The 22,215-nt window shown below is 39.9% G+C and overlaps 1 protein-coding gene across 18 annotated transcripts in view; it reads right to left on the bottom strand.

Annotated features, from left to right (window-relative positions):
• Positions 1 to 22,215, bottom strand: part of KIAA1217 (KIAA1217 ortholog) — a 345,028-nt gene that overhangs the window by 43,746 nt on the left and 279,067 nt on the right. For 16 of the 18 annotated variants that reach the window (XM_090142968.1, XM_090142967.1, XM_090142969.1 and 13 more), the window contains one exon: positions 3,611 to 4,443. In XM_090142968.1, coding sequence (XP_089999094.1) covers positions 3,611 to 4,443 — 833 coding nt within the window. Of the gene's footprint in view, positions 1 to 3,610; positions 4,444 to 10,954; positions 11,192 to 21,454; positions 21,770 to 22,215 lie in introns of those variants that run through there. The other 2 variants (XM_031614326.2, XM_090142977.1) reach the window with 2 other exon arrangements.

The following is a 22,215-nucleotide window of genomic DNA, read 5'->3' as shown; positions in this document are numbered from 1 at the left end:
AGTTCCCCCAGCAGAAGGAAGTCAAAGTGCAGTTTACCTTTCCTCCATCTGTGTTGCTCACCTGTCTTTTCTGACTGGTAATTATGGACCTCTGGAAAAGTTCTATTGTTTCCAACTACAAAGACATCTGCAAGATTCCAGATTGCAAACACGAGGCCACAGGTCTGTACTGGGTGCAGCAAGCACACATTTCTGTGGTTATTTGCAGTCCTAGAGAGCAATTCAATCACTGCCTGACTTTGGGATTGGGGACACCACTGTCTGAGAGAGCCTATCTCTGAAGTCCACCTTTCTTGTCTCTCAGTGCCCATGGCTTTACAAAGTATGAACATTTTTTTCCTGATGTGTGGTAGTGTCTACTCATACTTTAACGTAACAAACAATAAAGTGTTGTTCTGATGGGAACAGTATACAATAACCTAAACGTGCCTGTTACACTTTAGTCTCTAACTGCAAACCATAAGCGGTGAATATGATCACATTTTTGTTCAGTGAGCCACGTTTTAACTTCATATTTTTTCACTAATGCAGCATCAAGAGAAGAGGACAGAAGTTGTGTTTGGGCAGAGAAGAACCAGAGCACAGTACTCCTTTCAAGGGAAAAAACCAACTGTATAGAGTTATCTTGTTCTTCTGGGGACTGCATTTTAGTGAGCAGCGTCATATTGAACACCAGCCATGAAATAGCCCAAAGTTTTGCAACATAACCTGTGTTTTAAATGCAAGGAATGTAAGTTAAATGGCATTTAACTCAATGCACTTTTGAGTAAGCTTCTCTCCCCATTTGCCAACATTTAAACATCTGTTTTGCCTGTGGTAGTTTTCAGAATTGTCCACCATAAACTATATAAATGGGCCATCCAAAAAATGATGGCAAATCACTGTTTAAACAGCTTATGCTCACTTACAAAGATTTACTCATTCTTCCTGTAAACCTCATATTTAAGGAACGCTGACTCCGGAAAGATGAAGTGCTGCAACTTGCTTGATCTTTTGTGTGTACGATTACTAATAATATTTTAATTTTTGAAATCTCCATGAACTCCTTTCTTCTTACTATTTTAAAAGTCCTTTATATAGAAGTCTTTTGATGGATGAATTACTCTGAGAATTTATTTAGTTCCTTTCGTGGCAGAATTAGCTACCTTGAAAATACCTGAGGTAAAACAGATAAAAGAAAGAATTATATGAAGAAATAAGATCCCCCTCAACTCTGACTTAAATAACAGGCTCAACAAGACTGGCAAGCATGATGTAAAATTAAAACGGGAAACTCTAGAAAAAAGAGATAGGAGATGTATGTAGTTTTCATCTTTTTCATCTTTGGTAGATTCAAATCTGCTGCAGTTAACATGTCAGAGATAACAGATGTAATTTCTTCAACAAAACCAAGATATGCTCAGTGAGAGGTCTGATTTGCTCTTAGGATATTCTGATGAAGTACATAGATACCTGCTTCAGCCTAGACTAGAAGAACAGAAGGAGAATTAATGCAAAAGGAGAGATTTAGCTAAACTTCTGGCATTCTCAGTATTTATTTTGATCTTTTCTCTGCCTTATACTTATGATCTGCCTTAGTCTCTGTGTTGTCCCTGAGGTCATGACAGCACTACTTCAAGGTAATTTCTCAAAAGAGAAGTCACTAGGTATTTTTTTTCTTTTCAGCACAGTTCACTAGTGACTGAAGGAGTAATGATGATGAGATGATGGGTTTGATTCTTGCAGGGGCCTCAACCCTTTCCTAGCTATCTGCAAAGCTGAATGAGTAAGGATGGGAAGATTCTTAATGCAGCGTGCAAACACAAAAGACTTCCCTCCTCAGTATTGTCAAGACTAACAGATAAGCAAACCTGCCTTTTTGCTGCTAACACTTGACTCTGCACGCACACTGGCTGAGCACAACACCATCCTTGATACTGCAGGGGTTAGAAAACATAACAATTTACATTAATTGCTTTTAGTGTTTGGTATTATTTTTTTTAAAGTCTCTGTTCTCAAGGTTTAAAAAAAATCCACAACATAAGAGACATTTTCAGAATGATTTTTTTCAATGCTATGTGGCCAATACACCATACTGAATTTTAAGATCATGTATTTATTTGGGAATATAATTATGCAAATGCTATTTTCATCACTGTAAATATATCTTGGAACCACAACTAAAACTCCTGGTACAACGCTGTCTTTAAGCAACTGCAGAGCTGTATATTCACAAACACACAGCCTGTGTACCAGAGTGAATAGATTAGATGCTTAGAGGAAAAAAAGTGGCATAGACTGGGAAGTTGTTGGTGTGCTCCCTCACTTCCAGCCCCCTGACATGAATCCTGTAGAATTTTTATCTGATCTCTTGGATTAGAAATGGAAAATGTGCAAATTATTTCCTAGTTGTCATACTGGATGCTTGAAATGATATTTCTGGAACGTGGATCTTTTTTCTTGGAAATAATAAATACAAATCAGGTTTCAGTGACTCTAGACTCTAACATTCCTTGTGTCAATATAAATACCAAGCTGGTATCAGCATGTAATTTTTTGAGGGAAGTTGATTTTCTTCCATTTTCCCCCCAACAAGGGACTAAACGATATATTCTTCTTTTCACCTAGCATAGTTAGAGGCATCTAATTGTTAATAAAGTTGCTCAGATGGAAGAGAAGCTTGGGGCCATATGAAGCTCTGTATCTCCCCAGTGGTAAAGGCAGTCAGTAGTTACCTTTGGCCTTTCTGAACTCAGCATTTTCCAGCTATTCATCTTCACTTCCCTAAAAAGTTCTATAAAAGTTAACAGCACAAACAATATGCTGGAGATTAGAGCAACTCATACAAACACACAATAACGGACAGGCAGCTTAATGATTTTTCTCTCCTAGGGCAGGGTCTACGGCAGGAGAAGCCTTCAAAGACCTTTGTGTAAAGCTGGTCCTTAACAGGCAGGAGAGATCATCACCATCATTCTCAGTGCAGAAAAGTTAACAACAGTCAGGTAACCAAATATTTGTGATGGTAGAAAGAATCACTGGGAACAGCATTCTTGTTTCAATTTCTTCCCTGGGACATTCTTGCTCTTCTCAGCAGCTTCCCCTCGAGGAACATTATTACAACAACTGTCCTATTTTTATGCAAATTCATGTTTTACAGGAGATAAGACAGTAATGATAAATTCTTCCAATTTCCTAACACTAGATGAGAAAAACTCCACTCCATAAAGAACCAAAATTGTAATATCAGAGTGTCATTCTTAACGGGGGTGAAATATATTCCCTTATTAGCGGGAACAGAACATCATTTGTTCTTGTAACATGATCTGGCTGCCTGGAAAGAAAAATCCTAGTTAATCATTTTATTTTATTATATTTTTTCCAATGACTGAAATTTGCACAAATGAAAATAACTAGGGATTCATCATGAGCTGACAATACTTTCGGATTAATAATGGGTGGTGTCGCATTTCCTCTAAATTACTAACTACCTTGACAGACAGCTAATAAACACCGCAGCCCAGTGCAGCAGCCTCCTACACATCACAGCATCCCCTGGGTACGCCAACACAACACGTGCACGTTAGGAACATTGATTATTTGCATAAATTAAGGTCTGGCTCTGCCTTACCTTGTTTCCTTGTCCTTGGGCATTGCAGGGGACCCATAGCCAAAAGCCTGTTTGTCGATGGGAGATGGCACAGCCTCTGCCATGCCCGCGTGGCCAAGGGCACTTCGCACTTTGGCATCCACAAAAACAGGTGTTCCTGGCTCCTTTTTGAAGGACTGGCGGCTGGGAGAGGCCCTGTCAGGCTGGATAGCATGAGGAGGGACATGTGCACTATGGTGGGGATGGATATCGATCATGCGCACATCAGGCACCCGATGGGGTGAGGCGGGAGGCGTTTTAGAGCTGAGTGTGGGCAAGTGGCTCTCCGGGTATTTTCGTGGCTTTTGCCTGTACAAGGACTGCTCCAGCATTTCAGGCTGCATAGAGGGGTTACAGTAAGTGCTTGATGACCTCATGGCACTGCGATGGTAGGCGACAATGTGATCAGAGACATCAAGGGGGTGTCCGCTGTGGGGTGCAGCCACGCTCATCCTCCCCTCATGAAACAAGTATGGGTCCCCATATAGACCTTCATTTCGGATCAAGGCCAAGTTTTTGTTACTCATGTCCTCATCTGGTTTCACATCCCGCCTCTCCAAAATGGCGCTTGGGCTGGGCGATATGGAGCGTGATGCCGACACGCTGGAGAGCCGGTCTCTGGGGATGGTGGCATTGCCTGGAACACCCATGGGACGTCCCCCTCCGTAGGGGATCCTGGATGGAGAGGGGGGCATGGAGTGGGGCACTGGAGTGGAGGGTGGAGAGCTGGGCATCGCATGGGCAGGATGTGCAGCAGATCCGGAGCGGGAAGCGCCTGGGCCATCTCGGCCCATATAGGCAATTTCCCTCTGCATCTGGAAATGAAAGGAAAAACATACAGGATGTAAAATTACCAAACGAGCAAAACGTGATGCAGATTGTGACGACATCAATGTTCACAGAAATGAAAACTACCTTCAAAATTAAATAATTTGTCATCTGCAAAAATAAAACATCTTGGGACCTACAGACAGCAAATAAAAACGCCTGCATGTTAAAGGGATATGGGAGTTTTAAAAATACATTTGTTCATGGAAACACCATATTATCCTAATCTGTTATTCAGATAGCCAAGCTGAAATCAGGCCTAGGTGCTCCAGGTACACACAGCTGATATGGACTTGAAACAGTTCAGTGATCAGACACACAGGCTAGAGAGTGTTGATTCCACACCAGGAAGAAAATGGTGGCGTTACAAACATACCTGAACTCTTCAGACACACAAAAAAATAAACAATACAACTCATTTTCCATTTACTTCAGTTCAGGATTTGGCTTTTCCTAATGCTCTGATGTGGCCTTCATTATGCAAAGGGTACACAAAGCATAGGGGACATGCACAAACATTTACTGACACGCAAGTTGCATGAAAACAGTCAGCCCCTATAAAACATGTGCCAAAAGTTCCTGAACCACAACCAAAGATAAGAGAGCTTAGGAAAATACATTGAGAATGTGCTCAGAAAGCTACCAAATATTATAATTTTATAAGCAGCATCGTTAACTGATCACAGTAAGGACTGAGCAAATGAGGAAAAGAAAGGGAAAACTTCCCCACCAACACGAGTGCTTCCTTAACTAAGGCCATTGCAAAGTCCTGCAGAGAATACCTGTGCTTCTGAGACTGCAGCATCACACTGCCCAACAATGACCTTTTTAGGTGACTGAGCATCCATCATCAATGGCACATAGCAGAGAAATTCTCCCTCTAGCAAGCATCATGTGCTTGCTCTGGTGCCGTACAGGTCAGGTAGATAAACTAGGAGATAAAAAAGTCAGCTGAATTCCATCAAGTACATCAGAAAAAAATTAAAGCTTCCAAAATTTGTGTTGGCAATTTCAGCTTCTCTCTGCATTGTTTCCAAGGGATTCCTAAAGTTATACAGCACATGCTCCTGTGCAGTGGAAGGCACTGATCTGAAATCTTCACCATTTTTCTCCCCTCTCACTCCTTGCTTTGACAGTGTGACTGGATTCACTGCAGTAAGAGTGATCCATGGCTGATGAGGCAAGAAATTATATTCTTTCTATTCTTGCCCCACCACAGGTTTTTCCGCTGGTAAGGGAATTGCAGTGGTGGTATATAAACAATAGCTGCTCTCATCACAGCAGGCTCCACTCTTGGGAATTACAAATGACGTTCCCCAGGGCCAGAGATCAAGAGTCCGCAGTATCAGGTATCACAAAGAAGAGATAACCTGATTGTGGCAGCAGCAATAATAAATATGCGCAACAGAACAAAGGAACGAGTCGGGATGGGTCAGAAGCATTATCCAGCCAAAGGGGAACATAGGATAGCTTTTTTTTAATTTTCGCAGACAGTTACTGAAGTCTGGAATTTAAAATATAACAGAACTAAACAGTATTAATAACATCAATGGTGGAAATTCAACAGAGTTCTTCATCTGACTTGAAGAAACACTGCAGCACACCAAGCTGTGTTGTGCCAACAGAACAGAAAGACTCCTCCCAGCTCTGAGCCGCTTTGGGCTCACACCTATAGACAGCAAGAGATATTTTGCACTGAGAGAATGGAGGAAGAAAGACCTCCTTGATCCCCACCTTACAGACGGTATCACGTTCTGCTTAATTATATCAGCTAAAACTGCAACACTTCCAACAGTATCTGGCACACAAACCACAGGCACTGGGATACACTGGGTTGCAGTGAAAGGAAAATTCTGATGTTTCCTTGTATAGTAGAGAAAATTTCCATGGGAAGCTTTGAAAGCAATAGATTTTATATCCACTAACTTCTGGACTTCATATTCCTGTATATGCTCATTCGTTCCTCATAAGTTAAAGAAACCTGTCAAAGAAAAAATACCTATTTTCCATCTTACCATATTCCCTTACTTCAGGATGGAAACAATCAGTTCAAATACGTAGCTCAGCTATTGCTCAACTTCCCATGTCTGAGTACTGATGGCTACAAAGCTATTTACTTTTCTCTTTGCATTAATATAGCGCATGTAGCACACAGCCTGAAACAAGACTCCAGTGGGCTAGAAGGGCACAAAGCTTGAAAAGACAGCCCCTTCCTGAAAGGTTCCCTTTCTATTTTAAGATGTGACTCAGTCCCTGGGTGGAGTGTGCAGAAGGGGAGAGTAGCTGGAGCCATGGAGTCTGGGGTGCCCAGGGCTGGAGGACTGGGGCATGTGAGCTGGGCAGGGCTGAGCGCCAGGCAGCCTCACTGGTCACATTACAGCACCCCCTGCCACCTGTCGATATTTTCTCTTTCTACTTTTTTCTCTTCTCCAAAATCTCTGGATTCTTCATTAATGGCAGCTTCAGAAATTCAAACGATGGTCTCTTCATGCTTCTCAGCTATATATCTTCTGTGTGATATTCAAGGCACACTACTCTCTCCCATATATACTCCACTTTCTGTACTGTTCTTTTTCTTCTGTCCCACACATACAGCCTAATATGTAGGCTGCTTTGAGCCACATGTTCTTAGTCTTACACTGTATGACTCAAGACAGAGAAAGATAATATCAGGCTTATCTGATCCTGTAAATACTAGGTGATGCCACAGACAATTGCTTTGAGAAGAAAAAGAAGATTTTTTAATGTAAGCATAGGATCACGTGCTTTTCAATTGCAGCTACGTAATATATTTGCCTAAGGGTGTGGTTTTCTTGAGCACATAGCTCTTCCTTGTTCTCACTAGTAGGCTGTACATCCTTGAAATAGAAACTTGTTTGTCAATCCTTGAGGTTAAAGTGTGGTGAATGGCTAGTACAACCATTTCTGTATGAAACACTGGAGGCAAAAGACACCAGTGAGAATCTTTCACATTCAATAGTAAAAAAGATCACACCACATTTAAGCATATCCTGAGGAGGTTTCTAGTCAATCTAACAACACTGCAGTTTGTAAGATACAGACTTGGATTTCTTCTTTTTTATCAGAACAACAGAGCATTGGACATATACAGAAGAGTGAACATCAGATAAAACCAGCTATGCTTTTCATTTCAAAATAAGCTTGCGTACTTCAGTAACTTGCTGTATTTTAAATACTATTATACGCAGAAAGGTAGCAAACCAGCTTTCTATTTGCCCAAAAAGATGACTTTACAAAGAGTTTCCTTTGCTTCTGGTAGCTCACATAAGACCGAGCAGACCCAGTGTCCGCATATAGCAGAACTCAAACCTTGCTGCAGTTCCTGGCTGAAAGAAGGACAGAGTCACGGTATCATAAGGTGGGCTTCTCACAATGAAGCAGTCATTATTTCTTTTCTCTCTTGGGCTGGCTTCTAAACACCATTTAGCACACATGGGACAGGGCATAGGGAGCTGTGCCCACAAACACTCCAGGGCAGTGGCAGCTAGCACTGCACTACTGCTGATTCATTAACACCACACCAACCCTTCATCTCCCCAGGTAGCTGGATGCCAGAGGTGCACCCTGACTCACACTGTTGTCTGCTAACATCTCATAGCAAAGCACAGGCAAAGAGAAAAGTAGGTGAGGGTTTCTGACCTGGCAGCCCTTCCCATTGCTCTACCAAGCCTTGCCTGAGAGAGCACCATAACTGGTTTCTCTCCAAGAATTTCAGCCTGCCAAAATACCTAGATGAAGCATGTTTCTGTAATGGTGCTCATCCCTGAATTGTCCTGAAGACACCCTGGAGTTCCCAGCAGACACCATTAATCACCTCTCAGGCATGCAAAGCTATTACTTTTTCTTACTTTCCTGTCAGCACCCTTTATTTCCCTGAGGAAACTGCACATCTGCTCCTAAAGTTGGCTCATCCATTAGTAAACTGAGGACACTTGCAAAGAACTTTATCAAGAAAATGGGCAATCTTTGATGAAAATGCTACATAAAAACTAAATAGTGGTAAAAAAAAACTGATCAATTCATTACATAACAAATACATTCAAGATAAAGATACCTTGCCCACTAAAAGAAAATCTTCTTAAAAATGAGGCAGACCTTCACTTTGTTAATCAGGGAAGGTTTACGTAAGGAACCCCAAACCTAACAAGAACACAATCCATTAGTTCTTCTCTAGTAAAAATAAATTGACAGCCTTACTGTACTAGCTGTCCAAAATCCTCAGTTTAATCATTAGTTGCCCTGTATTATATTGTATCTGTCATAGCTGGTCTTTTACCAAGGTTGGGTTTGCACAGCTGAAAGCACAAATGAGCTTTTGCAAAAAAATGTCAGATAGAGTTTTGATATTTCTAAAATAATATCATTTACAATATGGCATAGTGCATTTGAAAATTACAGAAACAGTAAACAGTTTGAAAATGACATTTTTAAGTACATGTACCACAACCGTCTTTCTAAAGCCAAATCCTCATGCTATCCATCACTGAAAGTTTATCACGCTTGTTTGTCCTTGCCTTTTCTTTGTGTCTCTTTTAATTCCTACAAATTTCCTCATTTCAGAAAAAAAACAAAAACAAAAACAGGCTGGCTACATCTGCGGGTTCCTCCAGCTGCCCAATGGCGTACTTACAAACACATTACCATCATCCTAGCTTTTTCTGGTCAGGAACTTTCCAGTGAAAAATAATTTCATCAGACAACGCTAACTTAAAAGAGCTGAAAGATTTGCTAAAATGTCAGTTAAACAAAAGTGAGTTGAAAGTCTTCCCTGGCAGCTTTAAGTCAAATACCAACATGGCTCCTTATGAAACATTCCCTGAGTGCTCTAGAGTTCTGGCTTTCCAGATTCATAGTCTTGGGACAACTTGGTCAGAGCCTGCTGAGAGGTAGGGACCCCAGCTCTTCCATGGTCTCTTTGGCAGAATGAAGTACTGGACAGTTCTACAATGACCTTCAAGACCATGGAGTAAGATGAGCAGAAGTTTCAATGTCTTATCACTCCTCAGCAGTGCTTTCAGACTAATTTAGCTAGCAGTTTTGGCTGAAGACGGGTCCTCTGATGTCCCAAAGAGATACTTCAGACAATGAAACAGCTAACCAAGGCTAACCTTGGAGTCCTGGCTTCAGCTAAGTCTGGCCCACAGCACAAGCTCTAGGAGGAGTCAGTTTCCATAATACTTTTTCATTGTGGGAATCACATGCCAGTTATTCCAAAATAAAACTGATTTGAAATGTTCAAACTTGCTGTGAATGGGAAACTCTGAGACCCATCTAGCTCTGTTCTTAACATGCCCCATACATTTCCATTATCTTCTTCTGGATATTTTTCTAGATAAAGAGTTTTCAGAACTCCCTAAGAAATACCAGTAATTTTTGTTATAAATTTCCTATTCTTAGCACACATCTTGATTTCAGTTCTCTAGATTCTTTTGCACAGTTTTGATATACGTCCAGCTGTAAAATCTCTGTATTATGGTGCAAAAAGAGTTGAACTGAGAACATCTATGAAACTGTAATTTTCTGGTTCTAAAGATGACACCTGAAAAAAAAAACAGTTTATGGGACATATGTGGATATGGTATCTATATTAATAATTCTATGTGGTTTTCATTCAACAGTGCTGCAATCAGAGTAAGATGTCTCTGAGGATAAGGCATTGCCCCAGTTTTTATGTTCATAGATTTCTTTCATCAGTTACTCTTCTCCTGAGTGAATCCTAAGCAATTGTCTTCACCATACTACTTGATGTCATCACAGCATCTCATCCCCACGCTTTTCTACCTTTTGTGAAGATGTACAAGGGATATGGCATAAGCACTATTTTAACCTCAAGAAGAGAAAATGTAGGGTATATTTCAGCTACACACACACTGTCTTGAATTAAGTACAGCTCAGTCGCAGCCTTATTTCCCTTTCCATATGATAGAGCATCAAACACATTCTTAACATTATTGTCCCTTACTTTATACTTAGATCTTCAATGCACATTTGTCTATGAACCCAGTCCCTACAGCTATCCAAATGTTTTACCTCAAGGTACTTTACATGTCTCAGTATGTCCTTTTATATCCCTGACTACATATAAACTTAATTCATACCATACCCTAAAGCTCCCACGAGGAAAACAAAGAATACCTGTTTCACTTTTTACTGAATGTAAAACAGATCTGTAAAGCTCTAACAAAACAAATTTAATGGTAATATCAAAAATAATGTTTGACTGCTTCACCTTGCCTCTAAGTCAACATGCCTGCTGAAGATGGATCTTGCAAGCAAGCAGAACGAAGAGTTTCAGATCAAATCCTACAGTCTCATCCTTCAGGCATAATTTCTCAGCTGTCCTGATGCTACTCTAGGCATTTGTTTCAACAATTAAAAACAGCAGCAGTCTTATTACACTCTTAGCCCACTTTACCTACAGAGAAACAGCATCATATTCCATAGGATTTTTGCTCTGAAATAATTAAAGCCACTTACTGTTACGTAAGGAAATCACCTGTATGGCTACAGCAGTAAGATGAACATTTGGTTCCACTTCTTCTAATAATGCACTTTTTGTTTTCAGCCTTGAATCTAAATCCTCAGCCTACAGTACAACATTTTATATATCCATGCCTTCTGGGAAAAGGTTACAGAAAATGTTCCTTGCTCCCTCTGCATAACAGGGACAGGCCATCTTGATTTACCCGGTCATCTAGTAACGCTGCTTCAATAGACTGAAGTACTTTTCCACATGACAACGCTGCAATTTCTCCTCCCCCTTGAAATTAGTCACTAAATAACCTCCTTGGCATGTCACCCAGTCACAAACTGTGCAACACTATGTGATTCAATCGCTCAACCATTTTTTAATGTGTGCCTATGAGATGTATAAGAGACTAACGTTACAGAAAGAAATACAAGGGAGACTCACAAAGGGGAAATCCATAAATAAAGCAGCGAGTCACCTTCGGTTAGGTAAGAGAGGGCATTTTAAAGGTAACAATAAGAAACACACACATACCAATTCCCCACTAAGAAGATCTCTAATTACTTAGCAAAGCCAGCATAAACAATTCTAGAAAAAAATACAGCCACCACTCAGTTGCAAACTTGGTAGCAACGGCTGGCAGGAGGAAGCAAGAGCCTCTTGTGCCAGGCACAGCACCAGCCATGGGACCTGGCTGTCTACTCATTAACCAGGACCCGAGCCTCCTGCCTAACCTGAACTTTGGGGCCACCATAAATCAGTCGCAGAGATAGCTACAGCACACTATGCTAGCCATTAGGATTACCCTTCTTTCTTTTTCTGTTATAAAGACACACTAGAGAAGGGAACTGTCAAAAAAAACCCCAACTACCGAGAGCAGAAAGACTGCATCCACTCCTTCCATCCTCTCATTCCAAAAGACCAAAGAATACAGAAAATGTATTCTTACAAATGCAGTATTCACAGTGTGAAAGAGGAGGGACTTAAACATCACAGGGTAATCTCATGACACAAGCACTTCACAGCACTGCAGTTTCTTCTGTACTTTTTGGCTATGTTTTCACACAAGAAAAATATTGCTTTTATCAACATTACTGGCATTCAAAAGAATCAAACTGTATTTTGACCACATGACCATGAGCCAACATCAGTGTAAAGAGCCGTTTATAAGGGACCTTACTGGAGCAAGGCTTCTATTTCAGTGTGTTCCTCTCAGCCAGAGAGGGAGGCATCACTCACTTCTGTTACAAAAGGGTAAGCTGACAGAGGGCATTTAAGTAACATGACAAAGATCAGAGCAGATCCCATAAACAAAACCAAAAAACCTGCTGTTCCTCTCCCTACTACCCCCTGCCCAGCAGCAAGGAGTCCTCCAGATTTGCAGTCAAATGCGGTGTCTTCTGATTCTTACTGTACATTGTAAAGTTGTACACCATTACTGCTCTAGCTATGTAGCATAATGGAAACACACTTGAATGAGTGTAAAGATATTCATTTTGTCTTAAACGTATCATTACCAGTTTCACAGTAAAAATATTTTGAGATATTCTTTGTATTATATATTTGCACTAGAACTATAATAAAGTAATATTATAGCACAGAAACAATGTTAAATCTATTTATTTTTATTTCAAATTTGATCAGTCAAGGCTTGTTTCTTGCAGTATAGGAGTAAAGCAGTATTTACTGTTGAAGCATCTGGTTTATATTTGGCAGGGCATTCCCTTTTAATGTATGGATATATATACTTCGCCTAGTTAAAAAGTTGCTTAGGTCTGCTGACCAACCAGACTCAAATACACCAAAAGTAAAAATAAAGGCAAATTATCCAAATAAACGTATATGTCAGATGCTTTCCAACAAGTGCAGAGTATATTCTGCCATCCACATTCTTCCTTACAGGCAAATAAACCTGCAGTGAGGAATCACATTATTATGCTAATATGCAGGGTAAAAAAGATCACTATATTTCACTGCAGTTTCTTTGTAATGAATTGCAAGCTGGTAGGAGGCACATTTTCAGTAATTGGACTCTAGCATGGTAAAGTATATCCCAGAACATCAGACATACTACAACTAGTTCTCCATACATCTGGCACTGTATGCAACAGTCTTCGAGTATGTCTGATGCATATGAAAAGTTCTCATATGGAGAATTAACTTTCTTTTAATTTTAAAATACATTGGGCACAACATCATAAATAGTGCAAGAATATATCACTACCGAGGCTGTAATTTAATTTGTAGGTTCTAACAATGCATACAAACCATTGAAGTATTACTTTCCATTTCAATTACTTTATCAGAGCCCTCAAGCCTTGTCTGACTTGTCGTGTATTATCCCGTGTTTAATTACTTGCCACCTATTTGTTTATAACGTGCTGCACACAGTTAAACCCCCCCATCTAAACAAAGGGCATGCCCTTAAGAAGCACAACACCCTCTGCTTCAGATCAGGTCTGAAGGTTTGGGCTAGTTTACTACTTCCAAATCTGTGTTTATGTCTATATTAATGACAGTTACCACTGAATAAAATCTCCGGTCACCCTACTTTACATTATTTACAACATTAATCTGTTAGATCCTTGCATTAATTAGCCCATCACATTAATTTATCTTCTCTTTGCTCCCCTCAAGTCTCAATGGAAAAGTGTTAGAGACACATCAATAAAATACACAGCTATAAAGCCAGAGAAAATTCTGAAGCCTGCTATGAGGCATAAATATGAGGCGTACATGTAACTAACTTACTACTCAATTGATGATCAAAGTCCTTTCAGCTCTTGATAACAGCTCTTTTGGTCCCTATGCCCCTAATAATACTTTCCTGGATGAAAACAATTAAGCAGTTAATGCTGGTGCTGCTGTAAACAACCATTTCTTTGACAGAAAACACAGGGAAACACAGGCTTGATGGCTCATCACTAGCTCAGCTTGGTTTTGCTATCAGTAATCTGGAGCAAAACATGTGATGGAGTCAGTGGGGTCTTTCTTAAATGCAAGAAGTTCATTCAATCCAGCAGAATCCAAATGGAAAGACATTATGCTGCTGATGATTTTTACAGCTGTTTTGTGAATGAAGCTTTTTTTTTTTCCTGGCCTTTTTGTTGTTGTTGTTTTTTCAATGAAGATCTGTCTCACTTCTTCATTCCTACAGCCCACCCAGCATCTAATTCTGATCTAAGAAAAGAAGAATGGAGGAGGACAAAGACCTATGCATGGACTTGTCTGTAAAACCTCCTATCTGCAGCCTCTGTTACGCAGCACGAGAGCCACCACCAGCATCTTTCTCCCTTCTACTCCAACAAGAGCAACCTCTCAGTGGGGTTATTCACTTTCTTCACTGAAAGGAGAGACATCAACCCCTTGCTCTGCCTCCAATTATTCGGCAGAGGAATAGAAAAGTGGTCATATCCTACCCTGATCTCACTCTCAGATGGTATGTTCCCCAGAAATGGGGGAACAGATCACAAAGCCCCTGAGTTGCTGTCCTTCATCAACGGCACCAACGTGTCCAGCCCATCTGGGCTGTTCCAGTGCAACCCTGCTCTCCATCACCCTCAATAACACTTTCAGACAGGCCTCAGCATCTGCCCATATTCATATCTACAGGGATTCATAATCCTACAGGAGCTCACCTTTGACTCCAAAAGGCCAATCTAAACAAACACAAAGGGAATGGAACAGTTCTGGCTGCCTGACATGTACTGGACTTGAGATTGTGTGCAGATCTTCCCCTAAACATACATATTGCTTGTTATTCCCCTGGTTTACTGATTCCTAAGGCACTCAGTGAAACAGATATGTCTCAGAGTAGACAAAAGTTCTCTCATGCTTAATCCAAACTCCCTAGTTCTTAAATCAAAAATCGAAGGACAAACAATTAAACAAAAACCATCACACACCACAGATTGCTACTAGCTAGAATGAACCACTGTAAAGGGGGCTGTGCCTGCAGGGTGGAGCCACACATCATTGTAATGTGTGCATAACATCAGGTATACAAACATGCCAACAGTACATTTTTGTTCTATCTTTCGGTGATGGCAGGTCAATTTAATCAGGAATTTTAGATTTTTAGGGATTAAAAAAGGCAAGTGAATAAAAGCAAGCAAACCCTGGAGGTGCTGGAAATTCTATAAGCCCCTCTAAGTATACTAGAGCAAATATAGCTAACTCTCACTGGAGTCACATGAAGAAGGTTCTGCAAAACTGAGCTATTACGTCAGGTCTGCAGTCTGTCTCTCTGCTCTGTAATTCAAACCTCATGCTTCCCCCTCACTTCTGCACTGATTTAAACAAAGACATTTTCCTAGGCATAGGAAAGTATCACCGCATGTATCACAGACATGTACACACTAAGCACTTCTCAGAAGTAAAGTTGGCATCATTAGCTGCTCAGCGCTGAAGATCTGTCTTACCTCACGTTACATTGAAGGGCAGCCAGGCACTTCCAGTCAGCTGTGTCCCTCTCTGTCTGGGGGCACAAGCTGTTCCTTGGTGCTCCCTGTCTCTCACCACTGACAGCACCGGGAGGCAATTCCTACCCCAAGTTTATGAAGAGCAGACTTATTCTTTATCTTGAGCCTGCCCATATGTCTTTTCATTTAGCTTGATCTCTGCTCTGTTTTTCAACCCATTCTTTTTTCCTTTTTCTTTTTTTATCTTTGTAAGTCAAGCTGAGATATTAAAGCTAGAAGGGAGAATGCTAACTTCATTGCAAATGCGGCTTGCTAGTCCTTAGGATGGACTGCTGGACTTCGCTGTTATCCACCTTGGAGGATCCAACTTGGGCTACAGTTTCTGTTCAGCTGAGCAAAGAACTAAGTATCTCTAGCCTAAAGCTGGTAATAAGCATTATTTATTTATCCACAGACAAATATAGAAGCACTTCCATTTGTCGTTCTTTTCTTTCTCTGTCCTACTATTAGCACTATCGCTAATGTCTGAAGACTTTCAAGCCTAAATGTAGAGTACTGAGTTTGTAGCATGATTTCTTTTCCTGCTTAGTCCATAAGGAATGCAGAAATATTAATAAAAAATAGCAATAATCAATCTGAAAACAATATATAAAAATGACATACAGTAGGCAAAGAAAAAAATTATATGGAACGGCAACAGAGAATTCTGAATGTACAATTATATAAGAAAAAAGGAAAAAGGGCAATGGGAAACTAAGAGTTTGTGAGATGAAAGAGAGTAATATTGGAGATGTACTGTTTTGGGGAGAAAAAGAAAAAAAAAAGATAATAAATCTCAAAGAAAGAAAATCAGGAGAATTAAGCCAGGCGCTGAGGAACTGATGAGAAAAAAGTGAAATTCAAGCGAATATAGTGCATGAAGGGAAAAAAGGCAACAAAAAAAAGAATGAAAGAATGAGGAAGCAGACTGAGAGTGGAAAACCATGAACTAATGTAAATTTTCTTCACATCTTGATGATTTCGCATTAGTTCTTGTTATTACAGTGCTGTAGCCTAACATACCAAGCCTGGGAGGGAGAGAGAGAGAGAAAGAAAAGAGAGGGAAGAGAAAGAAGATAAATCCAACACAAACTTGTTTGGTTTGGGCTGATACTCTGAGATTTTGTGTTTTTTGTTAGGGGTCAGAACATGAGGGTGACTTTTAAGAAAGATGTGAGCTGGAGTGACCTCATGAATGCATGAGGTCAGGGGCAAAGCTGTGAGCATCATTTGCCTCTGCAATCTATTCTCATATTCAAAGCAAAGAGCTTTGGGATACACTTTAAAACTGCAAATGGCTTTTGAAACCTAGAACTAAGTTCAGCCATTCCCACCAAAGAAGTGGCTAAGACTCAAAAGAGCTTTGTTTCCTTCAGGCATTGCAGAGAACAGCTCTCTGAAGTCAGGCCTTGGTGCAGCATCTCAAGGACTTGACATGCAGTGGGGCTGAGTGCTGAAAGCTACCACAGAGGTGATTGTTGCCTTTTGTCTGGTCACTAGTGGGGGCATAGCAGAAACCGTAGTTGCACACAATCACCACCAACTGTTGACAAATGGCAAGACTCCTCTATATATGTGTGCATGGAGCTCTTAAAAACTCTTCCTACATCAATTCCATGCTGTTATTTACCAGCCCCTTGATCTCACATAGCTATGACTGCTCCCCAGGTACACCTGCACCTTAGGTCTTCATAATGGCCAGTGGTTCTTTCAGTCCTGGAGTAAGATCACTTAATCCAGGTGTAAAACAAGAACCCAAAGTGAAGATAAGGTGAAAGCAATAATCAGACTGATCAACTCGCCATGAAAAAAAAGGAGCTCACAACATGCATCAGCTTAATCTAGCTAGAGGAGCGGGCTGTACATTTGGATTAGCCTGGTGACATCAGTAGTGAACTTGCCTGAACTCCCTAGCAGACACTGCCACAGAGTAGCTGTCAATAGGACAATTTGGCTGCATGCTGGGTGATTTCTGCTTGGAGGGGAAGGGAGAACCAGGCCACGCCTGACCCTAAGCAGTCCCATGAGGAATTCCAGTCTAGCCATGCATGAGGCAATCTGAACAAATAATGCAACACATGCAGCAGAACATTCTGCATTGGCCAGCCTGAAATTCTAGTGCTGCTGTGTGAGGGGTTATTTCCTCAGAAACATTTTGTTGTCTGAGCTATTTCCCTACCACCAGCCTGCATTACTTCACTCCTGATCAGGACATCCAGATCAGTGAATCTAGCAGGCACTCCTTTCCACATTTCTAAGACCATACTTAACTTCCAACAAACAAATGGAATGTGAGAGTTAAAAAAAAAATAAAAAATAGCTAAATTATCCAATTAAGCAGAGAAAGTTAATACATCTCTCATGCTTGATTTTCCTACACTTCCTTAGTGCTCTTTCCAGACAGAGTAGCGTGGTGAGTACACTAAGAAACCTCTTAGCATTTCAGCCAAGATTTTTCAGGGTGTTATCACAAACGACAAAAATATAAACACACTGAAACATAACACATTTCAATCCTAAAAAGGTCGGATTTACATAATTACATCATTGGTTTGCCAATATCCACATTTATCTCATCAGTATAGCATGGCCCACCCAGCCCATAAGCTATTAGACTGTTTGGACTGAACATATAAAAGCTGTTACTGATTTTTTTTAAGTTAACATTATGGCACCCCTCATAACTAGCGTTGTGTTTTAACCAACTGCTTGTTTCTTTTTGCTTTCCCACAGCTGCTTTTTTAGGCAGAACATTCTGAAAACAAACAGGAGTCATGTAATTCATGAAGATGCAGCAAGCATTTCCTCCCCCCCACCCTGTTCCCCTTGAAAAGATCAAGCACATAACACAGAGGGCCACCACCAACGCAGGCAGCCAAACCCTTCAGACCAGTCTCAGTTTCAGCACTTCCTCAGGGCACTGCTGAACTGACGGGGTCATCCCTTTTTTTTTTCCCAAAAAAGGAATAGTTTTAGACATGTACATTTCTGGTAGAGATCAGCATTTTTATTTGGTTTAAATATGCTGTGTATCAAATTTCTTCTCTTTAAAAAAAAATACTGTTAGTAACTGAACTCATAAATCAAAATAAATGCATGGCTTTCTGACTCGCTGTACTAACGATTCAGCTTTTATTTTTGTTCCATATTTGTATCTCTTCCCACTGTGCTAAAGCCAAATAAAACTGAACAAACTGATATGGTTAAATGAACCTAAAGCATCACCCTTGGTCTCATCTGACATTACCAAACAATAGTCAAAACACAATTTCTATTATAGAATAGCTTAAGACATTAATAATATAAAAATGCTATAAATTAGAGCTGATAGTTAAAAGACCTGAGAAGCATGTCTACTATACCTGTAAAAAGCTATTTCTCTTTAAGTAAGAACACAGCACATCAGAAGAAGTAATCTGCGGTGTTGAGTTTTGGCATCAACACCACCAGGCAGAGAAATGGTCATGGAAGCTGTACAACTGGATTTTGCAATGCATGTATCCAAGTTCTCAGCTATAAGGCCCAGCAATTATTTGCAGGTGTGAGCATATCTTAGCAATGTTAGAGGTGCTACTGCTGCAGCAACCAGTTGGAGCCCTACATTTTATTTTCATTTTACTTCCTTCTATCCAAACAGTACACAACCTATCATGGTCCTCCTGACTGAAGCAAATAACTTTATTTTAAGGTGAAGCTATCTATAGTAAATATTAAGTACCCAAGGGCCTAGCCCTTTTCCCAACACACCTTGTTGGTCTTTTCACTCAGTCACACAGAGTTCTGATTTGCAATGATGTCAGAAAGGCATATACTCATGAAAAAAATAACTTCAGCATCACGTCATTTCTCATGGAGCCCTGCTGCCTGCTGTTATTTGCAACTGTCTTGCTTTTGCCAACTGAGGCTTTTTTTAACCCCAGATCTTACAAGTATCCAAGAAAAGATATTTTTACTCCTCATATTTTCAGAACTCTGATTAGTTTTCCAGAGCTCACATTAGAAAAAGTACAGTCCAACATGGAGAGGAATCAAAGTCATCAAATACATAGATGTCTTCTAGACACTAGGTACTGGTTTGCTCTTTTTCTGTGTCAATAGATAGGGACAGAACTAATGCTATTTAGTTTGAACTGCTAGGCAGCTAATTAATAGGAGACTGAAAGGAAGACTGAGTGGAAAGCAGAGAATTTGAGCCACAGTCATGAAGAATCACATTCTGGATTTGAGAAAAACTTCTAGGGAAATCTAAGATCCTGACTGATAAGCCAGCAGCAAGTTGATGAGGAAAAACGTTTCTAACTTCACAAGGGTTTAAGTCTCATGGTCCCAGAACAGCAACCTTCACAGAGTGATTGTAAGTAAAACCTCAAGTAAAACCTCATTTGGAAAACTAACAGGAAGTCACGAAGCTTGGTCAGAGTTTGTCACTAGCCCCAGCAATGCAAATAAGCTACATGGTACACAATGGAGGTAAAAGAGGATCTCCTCTCCCACTAAGTGGGGCCATGGCCATGAGAAATTTTTTATCATCTGTCAGTGTGTTTAGGGAGTTCTGGCAGCATCTGACCCCACCAGCTTCTGAGGAACTTCAAGTAAACAGCCAAATTAGTGCTAATTGTTCTACTAAAATAAAGGACAATGGAAAAAAAAAATAAAGAGTAAAACATCTAAAGAATTGGAACATGGAAACATTATATAAAAGAAGGTGGAGTAAGAACAAAACCAGAAACCAGTAGACAATAAAAATGGACTCAAATGAAATCCTTATGTTTTCATTCAGGGCAAGTTCCCAGTGAAGACTCTGAAGGTTTTGCCTGAGAACCTTAGACCTATGTGAGAGATAAGCTTCCAATTTTAATGGAGGGCTGAAGAGACCTTCCCACAAGGGGGGATAAGATGTTGTCATTAAGTAACTTCTTCATCTCCAGGGCAAGCTTTAAGCAAACCTCAACATGAAAGACAGACTAGCTTGAATATGGGCCTGTTTGTGGGCAATAAAGAGCTTTACCCCTAAAAATGCTATTAAAACAACTGCACTGTGGTTGCAAGTTGATCTGTTTCCATAGAAAAGGCTCTCTGGGAGTTTTCAGGTAACTGTTTTGTGATATCTACCATATGACACTCCTCTTAGGCTAACTGGAAGATTACAGCAAGGGTGCGGCATGCTATGTTCCCTGAACGTTTTACTATCAGGAACATTATACTTTCTTTCAACAGCAAGCTTGTTGTAAACTTAAAACCCATCTGCATTATTTATATATTTGTTAAATGTATTTCTTAAATTGTTGGTATAGTAGCAGAATCAACAAGCTTATATTATATACACATCATACTCGGGGAAAAAAAATATAATCCATCAAAGCACAGAGCCATCCAACTAAGAAAGCCACAGTGCAGCACGCATCCCACTATAATGCAGGATCTACGTCTTTAAGCAGATTGACTTTTTGCCAGAAAACATTTGAGATTTATATGCTGGTTTACGCAAAGCTAAAATAAAAGTGGAAATTTTCCTTACAATTCTACCCACTTTCCCACTAACTTAGGCTTTATACAGCAGTAGGTATTGTATATCAAAGGACATATGAAGGAAAGAGAGCAGGTACATTTACAGTCTTTCATCACAGTCTGATTTGATGCAGCTACTTCTCAGTGTCTGCTGCTCTGCTGTTGCATAAATAATTGGCAACTACTGACAAGCCATTCAGAGCAAAGGTAGTAAAACCATGACAGTAAAAAAATCAGAACATCAGAGACTTCTTTTATATATTTTGTTCAAATCTCAGCAAGATTTGTAATGGCAAGCTGGAAAATAACTTTTTTAATGTTTAATATGCAACTAGTCATAAAACCTGAGAGTAGAGCTTTGTGATTTAGTAAGCAATTAAGCATTTATTTTTTCATACAGCTCAAGGAAGAAGAAACAGTTTTCATTGTTTTGATTTAGATTCCCAGTTAATCTGAAAATATCTTTTAGTTTGGAAAAAAAAAAAAAAAGAAGAAGAAAAGGAATTATATACCTTTCATTATTTATAAGCATCATCTTACCTTACATCTCTTGCTGAGTTCTGTTTCTAGACGACTTTGGCAGGTATTTTAATTCAGAATTAGTTTCAGCAATACATGCTATTACATCTTCCTTTAAAACAAACCACTTTTCCTCTTTCCCTCAGACAAAGTACGTGGGCTAAGAGAGCTGCAGCGTCTCTGTTCAAGCGATTTCATGGACACTCAGAGGCTTTCTTTCTACTGTATGAAAGTTAAATCTGAGTGAGGAAGGCATTTTTCCTGTCCCGGAAATCAGTATAACCAAAACCAATGCTGAGCTAATGAGAAATGTTTCTTCCATGTGTTCTGTTTGGCAGACACCGCGAGTCATATCAAGGAAACACGTGATGTTTATAAATACAATATGGCTCATGTTGTCATAACCTCTCAATGACAAAAAGAGCATTAGAAAAAGCAGACAGCAAAACAGCAGGAAAGATGAGATTTGTATCATTTGGAAGCTCGCTATCAGATAATAGAAATATTAGCATTTTCTTTTTCTTTTTTCTTTTTCTTCCCAAAAGAAAATGAAGTCCTATAATAATAGGATCAGTAAGGCAAACACATGGCAACTTACACAAATGCTGTCTTATAGGCATTGTAGCACTTTCACTCGATTTGCTGCATGAATTCTTTTCCAATAAATACTTTTCTTCTAAAAACCTCCACGTAGTTCAAGGAGTTACTTTTTTTTTAGCCATGGTATGCAATGAGTAAATGTAATTTTGTCAGCATTTGCAGCTTTCATGTTTCTGATGTAA

The sequence above is a fragment of the Phasianus colchicus genome, chromosome 6 (genome assembly GCF_987193195.1).
Source record: "Phasianus colchicus chromosome 6, bPhaCol1.hap1.1, whole genome shotgun sequence".
Taxonomy (NCBI): domain Eukaryota; kingdom Metazoa; phylum Chordata; class Aves; order Galliformes; family Phasianidae; genus Phasianus; species Phasianus colchicus.
Note: the sequence above shows the minus strand (reverse complement) of the source record. Positions and strands in the feature narration are given on the sequence as shown.